This window comes from Talpa europaea (genome assembly GCF_964194135.1).
Source record: "Talpa europaea genome assembly, chromosome: 4".
NCBI classification, from domain to species: Eukaryota; Metazoa; Chordata; class Mammalia; order Eulipotyphla; family Talpidae; genus Talpa; species Talpa europaea.
In genome coordinates, this window is record NC_140070.1 from 74,988,118 (window position 1) to 74,997,103 (window position 8,986).

At 35.1% G+C, this 8,986-nt stretch overlaps 1 protein-coding gene across 1 annotated transcript in view; it reads right to left on the reverse strand.

Moving 5' to 3' along the window:
• The window catches only part of ROBO1 (roundabout guidance receptor 1), a gene marked incomplete at both ends in the record, with an annotated part of 751,012 nt that extends 743,236 nt beyond the window's left edge, over positions 1 to 7,776 (reverse strand). The window contains one exon of the mRNA XM_084232634.1: positions 7,668 to 7,776. Within this exon, the coding sequence (XP_084088760.1) occupies positions 7,668 to 7,776 (109 nt within the window). The remainder of the gene's footprint in view (positions 1 to 7,667) is intronic.
• Positions 7,777 to 8,986: the final 1,210 nt, after the last annotated feature.

The window sequence follows — 8,986 nt, forward strand, 5'->3', positions numbered from 1 at the left end:
CCACCGAACACCTGGAAGATAGGAAAAGTGAAACAGCCTTATTGCCAATATGGAGAAAGTTTGAGTGGCCTGGATAGAAAAGCAAAGGAATCACCACATTTCCTTAAACCCAAACTAATCTGGACCAATGCCCTAATTCTCTTCAATTCTGTGTCGGCTGAGAGAGGTGAAGAAGCTGTAGGAGAAAAAAAATTGCAGCTAGCAGTGTTCATGAGGTTCTAAGGCAAGAAGGCATCCTCATAGCATCGAGTTGTAAAGTGAAGCCACAAGCGCTGGTATAGAAACCACTGATGAAGGTAGATTCAATAAACAAAAAATACCCACTGTCAGCAAATGAAGCCTTATAATGGAAGAAGATGTCAGCTAGACTTTAATAGTTAGAGAAGAGAGGGCAATGCCTGACTTCAAAGCTTCAAAGTCCAGACTGACCTTGTTAGAGGCTAATGGAGTTGGTGAATTTAAGCTGAAACCAATACTTTTTGATGGTTCTGAAAATCATAGGATTCTTAAGAATTATGTCAGATTCACTCTTCCTGTGTTTTATAAATGGAACAATAAATCCTGGATTTATTGTTAACAAATAAATCTGTTTATTATTAACAAATAGCACATTTGTTTGCAACATGATTTATAGACTATTTTATTTTTTTGCCAAAGGTAAGTTTATTATTTTATTGTTGGGAGATATAGTCAAAATATTCATCTCAAATGAGTTTTTGTGTTTTTTTTTTAAGATTTATTTATTTTTACACAAGAACTGGGGTACAGGCCAGAGGCATGGGAGGGTGAGAAGATTCACCAGAGACAGAGTGGGGAGCAGAACAGGCAGATGGACAGAGATACACTGCTGAGGGGAGCAGTGGGCGAGACAGGAGAGGTCTGCTGCGCCATGTGGGTTTCTCCCTGGCCAGCCGGGAATTGAACACACGCTGCAGAGGCTGCGGACAGTTTCACAGCGCTGCACTCAACCTGCTGTGTCACCAAGGAGGCCCTTGTGTTTTTTTTTTTTTTTAACTGATATCCTTTACATTTTACATTTTTCTTCCAACTTAAATATACAAAAAAAGTGAGAGAATTTAGTTCCACTTTTAAGTTTTCTGGGCTTCCTCCTGCTTTATTTCAATACCACAAAAGAATACAGAATAGGGCTCCAGTTTAATTTTGCTCACTTACTTAACAGGTCTGATATCGCTCATGTAATTCCTTTGAACTGCGGTTGCTGAATAGTCTCATGTTGGGAAGATATATCAAATAAAATGAGATCATGTATATTTAAAGAAGTTACAGAGAGGGGCCTCCCTAGTGGCCTTGTGTTTAAGTCTCAGTGCTATCACTGCTATGGCCTGAGTTTGAACCCCAGTCAGGGGGCAAACCCACATGGTACAACAGACCTCTTCTGTCTTGCCTGCTGCTTCCCTGAGCAGTGTATTTCAGTAGATCTGCCTGTTCTGCTCCCCACTCTGTATCTGGTGAATCCTCTAACCCTCCACACCTCTGGCCTACACCCCAGTGTAGGGTGTATAAATGTATAAATAAACAAACAGGGTCCTCCCTGGTGGTGCAGCAGTTGAGCGCTGGGTTGCCAAGCTGCGCGCAGCCTCTGCAGTGCCTGTTTGATCCCCTGCTGCTCCCTGGCCACCAGAGAAGGGTCTCGCGCAGACCTCTCCTGCTGCCCGCTGCTCCCCTCAGCAGTGTACTTCGGTCCTTCTGCCTGCTCTGCTCCTGGCTCTGGCTCTGGTGAATTCTCTCACCCTCCTGCACTTCTGACCGTACCCAGTGCTTGTATAAATAAATAAATTTAAAAAATAATAATAAATCTTAAAAAAAAACAAATAAATAAATAAATCTTTTAAAACTAAAAAAAGTTACAGATAAAAGTACTATCTCAATGTAGTCAAATACTGTATTAGAAAGTATCACTGGAAACAGAAAAACAAATATATTCACCTTTGTGGTGAATATTGTTTGGCAACAATGCTACTTTGGAAATGCATATATTTTTTAGTGCTGAACTATACATATTCATCTGAACATAATGAAAATTACAAATACAAATATTCATTTGGACAGAATCAAATTTAAACTACACATAAAACACTAACACGCATGATTAGTTGTATGTGAAAATAAAAAAAAATAGCTTCTAGATTTGTGACAAAGTATACACTTACTTTTAGGGATCATTTTAGTAGTTTGTAGTGAATATTTTAAGCCATTCTTGAGAACTACTGCTCAAATTAAAATAGTCCTTTCAGAATACAATTGCTTTTTGACAGTGCACCTGATCACCCACAGGCTCTCAAGGACATGTCCTGGGAGATGAATGCTACTTTTATACCTGATTGCACAACATCCTTTCTGCAATCCATGGATCAATGAGCAATTTCTCTTTCCAGGTCTTATTATTGAAGAAATATATTTCAAAAGGCTATAGATGCCATAGGTAGTGATTCCTTTTATGGATCTGAGCAAGGGAAATTGAAAACCATCTGGAGAGCATTTACTATTCTAGATGCCATTTAGAACATTCATGATACATGGGAGGAGGTCAAAATATCAACATTAATAGAAGTTTGGAGAAGTCGATTCTGATCCTTGTGGATGATTTTGAGGGATTCATGGATGAGTAAAGGAAGTAGGTGAGATGGAATCTACCGGAAAATTGTAACTGAGAACACTGTCGAAAGGACAACACATGATCTAGAACATTATGATAAACTTAGTTAATAAAGCAGCAAAAGTTGGGCCTTCCTGGTGGTGTAAGGGGTTAAGACACAACCTATGAAGCTATCTGCAGCCACTGCAGCATGAGTTCGATCCCTGGCCAGGGAGATACCCACATGGCACAGCAGACCTCGCCTGACTCATCCACTGCTCCCCTCAGCAGTGTATTTCAGTCAATCTTGCTGTTCTGTTCCCCAATCTCTCTCTCTGGTGAATCCCCAGTTCTTGTACACATAAATAAATATACTAAAAAATTTTAAAAATAAAGCAGCAAAAGTCTTTGAGAGCACTGACTCCAATTTTACAAGTTGTTCCAATGTGGGTTAAAATGCTCCCAAACAGTATTGCATGATACAGAGAAATCACTGGTGCAAGGAAGAGTCAAGCCACGTGGTAAACTTCATTCTTATTTTAAGAAACTTACACAGCCACCCGGACCTTCAGCATCCATCACCCTGATTATTCAGCAGCCATCAACATCAAGGCTAGAAACTCTGCCAGCAAAAATATTATGGCTTCCTGAAGGCTTAGATTATATTCAGCATTTTTTAGCAAAACGTTTTTTAATTAAGGTATGTACATTGTATTTCAGAGGCAGTGTTATTGTATCCTTACCAGGCCACAGAACTGTGCAAACATAAATTTCATATACACTGGGGAACCAAGAGGATCAGTGACTCACTTCATAGTGGATTTCACTTTATTGCATTGATCTGGAACCAAGATGCAATCTGGGAGGACTACCAATTTAAGCTATTTTCTATGATGCAGTCTTTCCCTTAGAATGTATGGCTGCTTTCTTTTATTTTTCTTTCAAACTAAGATGCTTATTGCAAAAAAATTTGCGAGATGTGTCAAAAAGTACTTTAAAAATGTAGTCATGATATATAATTTTAATACCTAATAAATAATCCTAATTTGGAAAATTTCCTTTTAATTACATTTCTCTTCATACATTATTCAATCAATAATTATTCACTGAATAAATGAACTACCCAGTTTCTTCACTAAAGCTGAGAAAAGAACCAACAAAAGAAACATCTCTTGCTTTCTTGGGGTTCCTCATCTATTGATATGGAAATAAACATATAAATATCTGGCGCAAAGCTAGATAAATATGATGCTACAAAAGGCAAGATTATGGTCCAACCACTGTGGAGAGCTGTGGCGCTAGAAGGGATCATGCTCAGCGAAATAAGCCAAAAAGAAAAAGAAAAATACCAGATGGTCTCACTCATAGCAGGAATCTAGAAAACTTAAATAAGGGACCAGGAAAATGAATAACTATAAGAAAGTGAAAATCAAAATCAATAAAAAACTATGAAACAAAGACACTTTTTGGGAGGTGGGGGGTGGGAGGGGAGGGATTGGGGTCAGAATGGGGGGGTTGCAATTGTATGGGGAATATAAAAATAAAATTTATTAAATAAATAAATAAATAAAACAAAACAAAAACAAAAAAAGGGCAAGATTAAATGATTGAGAGTTATATGGTGTACAGTTATTTTTAACCTAAGAAGGCCTTTATGAGTTAAGAGTTTTATATATATATATATATAAAAGACGTATAGCCTATCTTTTTCACAAAATGCTGTACTTTAAGATTTTTCTATGCATTGCTTTTTAAAACTAATGTTTGAATATAATTGTTGTTGTTTAATAAATCATTTATTTCCTCATTCATTCTCTCCTTTAACAAAGTTAATTAGTTGATGCTAATTAACCCAATTACTAACTCATGATTGTTACATATTCAATAAATCCTTGCTTTTTAAAAAATGACCATGTTTTACAGAGTCTACTGTGTTTACTTAATACTGCTTATTTTACATTTATATGTTTTACATAAGAGTTGATGGATAATTTTGCACATAAACACTTTCACCATCAAATAGCACTATATAATTTTACACATACCAATGTATATAATTTATATTCACAATTTGATTGGTATATTTAAAGAATTTATTAAAGAAATTACTCATTCAGTTACTCTATTGTGTCAGGAATTCTATTAGATTCTGAAAATAGTACAATGAATCTCCTTTGATATCATAATTTCAAGAAAAAGACAAATTATAAATAGTAGAAATAATTGGATAAATACTAAAGTCAATTGATAAGTTTTAGTTACAGAAAAAATGGAAGCAAAGGTAAAATTTTGTTTGCTAGAGTTTCTCAAAGAACAGAAATGCAATCCATTTTGAAGTAGAGGGATGTCTTTAATAATATCTGAAATATTTTGTGCTATTGAAAACCTAAGGAAAGCATATGGTTAAAAAGAAAATATTTATAAATCTTTGATATAGGCAACAAAGTATATAAATTTCTTTAGACATTTAGATCCACAGCAAAAGATGTGACATTTTTTCAACATTAGAAATTCTTAGTGCGATTTCTTACCTCAACTCACATTATTATCATTTTAAATCTATTAGTCAACCCCAAATTCATTAGAGAATTGATTATTCCTTTAACTATATTTTGCAAGCCTCCCAACAACTATTACATTAAAATAAAATTTCAGTAACAATAAACTTGCCAGAAATCAATTGATCTGTATCCCAATAAAAATCCTTATAGTTGGAGAAATTTTCAATCGTTGCCTCAGTTCTTCTTACCCAAATTCTTCATACACTAAAGATTACTCAAATTTGTGTTTCCCTGGGGTTTATTTGAAAAGCATAAGGTTAAAACATAATATATGTTGATGATCAAATCATCAAATCATCAAATCATAAGAGTCTAAGATTTTGTTTTGGCCCTTATCCTGTTGTGTTGTGGTACTGGAAACCATTATATTGGGTATAATATAGGAACTTACACTTCGTTCAAACCTTTAAAGTTAGAACAACAACAGAAAACTATACTTCTACATTAAGGACAATTGGTTTTCCAAAACCCTTTTTTTACTATTCCACCTCAAACTCCATTTTTTTCTCAAGCATCATTTCCTTCATAATGCACGTTTTTTGTTAGCAAATTCTCAAACTTGCTATGTGTAATCTTCCACTGGTACTCCAAAGATTTATTTAGTCCAATCAGAAGGGCATTGTTGGGAGTACCCAGATGGCACTCGTCATTGGGAGTGCCAATGTCTTATTTGGAGTCTTATTTGGAGACTCTTGTAAAAATCAATCACAACTGACTGAGGAAGAGGGCTGTAGTTCTCCCACAGTGAGACTGCCATCTGAAAGAGTTGTGTGTAATGGAAAGAACATTGAATGAAAAGTCTAAACACTTTGATTATAGATCTGTATCTGTAAATTAACTGGGTAAATGTTTTGAGCATGTTACTTTTTGAGATATTAGTTCCCTTGTCTTTAAATGGAAGCAGCCACATTAATCTTTGTTATTATGGGATTACTATTGGTTTAGCTATAATTGATATAAAATATTGTAAAGTATGTCTTTAATAAGTGTAGACAAGCAAATATTCTAACAAGTATTTTGAAGTAAAGTGATTAAAATCTAAAGTCTAGAGAGAAACTGATGAATCTTGGATTCTGGGGAGGAATGGATTACTCCTTTAGAATTCCCCAACAGAGATCCAAAATTTAGACTCTGTTATTCCATCTTTGGACCGTGATGAAATCATCAAAGAAACTGCATATCCAGAAGCAAATGGTCAATAAGACCAACCACTTACTATTTCTGGATTGTGTGAATATCACATCAATAGGCATGCCTTTTCTGAATAATGAAAAGAGATGAGAAGGAGAGATTAAAGGAAACAGAAAGGAAAGGAAAAATGTGATCTTTAATAATAATTCAGTATTGAGGAATTTGATTGCAAGAAGAGCAAGAAATTTTCTAGCTTGTATAGCTTTCAGTCCCCATTGATTTATCCATTGGAGCTTTAAAACTCCCACTCAAGTTAGAATAAATGAAACATGAATGGGCCAAAGGCACAATTAAAACAAAAGTCATAAGCTTAGCAATTAACTTTATGGTTACTTTGAGTCCTCTGGAGGAAGTTCCAGTAAAGTAAGTCTATAGCCATCTCTCCATTGAGTATTTAGTGACATGTAAAAGCAAAGCATTCCACATCTGCAGACAGATTCTTGGGTCTATTCTGTATCTTTTTGAAGAGACTATAGAGAGGTAAAATATTTCTACTATTAAAGTTGGAGAAGAGGAATATATTTACACCTAAGCTTTCTACACATACAGGTAAAAGTGGGATCCTTCTACCTGTGGGATGGGAAAAAGGAAGAAAGATAATGGTTGAATCTAAGCAATTAGTTCAAAGGGAAACAAATTCATGTCCCTATCCTGTAAAGATACCATAAATAGGTTCAGTTCTCAAAAGAACATAGCAGATAAATTTTATAGTTCTTAAATACAAAACACATACAGTAATGAAATTATGGAGGTCTTCCATTTTCCATCGTGAGTGAATAGCAATGTGTAATATATTTTTCAACTAGCAATTACTAACTACGAAGCATCAACTCTAAAGTTATTCAAATCAGAGTTCCTATGCTATCTCTTATTTCTAATTTTCTTTTTTTGTTACCATGAGAACAAAATGTTTACAGAAAAAAATGAACTGCATAGTTGTTATTTAAATATCAGTAAATTTCAGAAATATATTTTTACTTTATATAGAAGAAAAGGTAATTTTAAATTACATACATGGTCTTTGGATCTCTCTGCTCAACATCTTTACAAGTCTCAGGAATTATAAGAGTTAATTGGTAAAGCCAAGCAAAAGTCTTGCAATGAAACCCAGAACAATATTGCAGATGTGTGGATCTTACAGAAGGTGGAGCCCATCTATTCTGCATGCATATTTAATGCACAAAATTATTTTTAAGTCTTAAAACAACCTCTTGGAAATGCTGTGAACTGGAAACCTCAGCAGAGCCGACACATTCCTAAACATAAAGAAAGAAAGAAAGAAAGAAATACTCAAAGAGTAGAAAATCCTGGTTACTCACGATTCTTTTCACCTCTCCACCTTGACCCAGCTTTCATTCTGCCCGAGACACCCGCAGGAGAAGTTATTTCTGCCATCCAGAGCAGCAGCATCAGCAACAGCACAGCCATGCCAGGTAAAAATAACCTCTATGGAGAGTCCTGTCACAGGCAAACCTGAAGGCTTTTACTGGGAATAGAAACCTGGAGCCAATCCTGTCATTTTATTCAGAAAAAAAAAAAAAATCCCCCCCCCCATACATTTTAAAAAGCAGGTATGTTCTCATCAGGCTTTCCATCTGAATGTTGCAGAATGTTAAAAAAAAAAAAATTAGGAGAGATGCAAAGTCTTCCTCTATACATAAGCAAAATGTCAGGAGAGATAAGCTGACAATTTTCTCTGGTTTCTCCACAGCATCCAGTTCCTAACCTGCTCCTGCCAACTCTCACTTCTTCCAAATGTTTGTCAACATTTTTCATAACATGATAACAGAAAAAAGCTGAGATTTCAGCATTTTCCCACCTACCCATTCTGTACCAGAGATTATAGTACTTGACAAACCTGAATATTTAATTTTGGCACTGCAAACACACCTCATTTCAGAGGTGGTTGTTAAGGGAAGAAAAAAAAAACCCACTTGTTCTTAAAGCTCTATCTAATGTCTTGGAGAAGGGATTGTATGTATAAATATCTGCTGCTAAGACATGATAAAAATACCTCTGAAAAAAGGGAGTGGTAAACAATGATCTATCCTACTTAGCTTGCACTGTGTGATTTTTTTTAATATTCAGAGAATAATGTAAAATCACAGTCTGCCCAAAATATCCCAAATCCATGAAGCTGGCAAAATGTAACGTGCATTGCACATTCAAGGACGATCTGCATTGCATTGTAAACACTTGTTTGCTTTGTGAAAACATGTTGGTATATTCCATCTCTCCTGTTTCTTGCAGAATGATATCCATCTCCTCAGGAGCTGAGCAGATTTTTTTTTTTTTTTTAGCAAATTAGACTTCTCTGTTTTACAATTAAGTCTATTTCCCATGGGCAAATCACAATATTGTCTTGATTCTTCTGGATCTGAACTGTAATGGCATAGGAAGCTCTCCTTCACTTTGAGACAAAATTAATTTTTTAATAATACAATAAATTTATGCTACTGAGAACATTACAGAGCAATAATACACATACATTTATTAGAACAGTCACATAAAGCTATTTTAGGATACTGCTAAACACATAATATTCCACAACCTGACCTACTTCTACAGCTAAATAGTTCACACAGCTGTCAAAACATATTTCTAAAATACATACCTGAGAATGTTCTATTTACTGTTA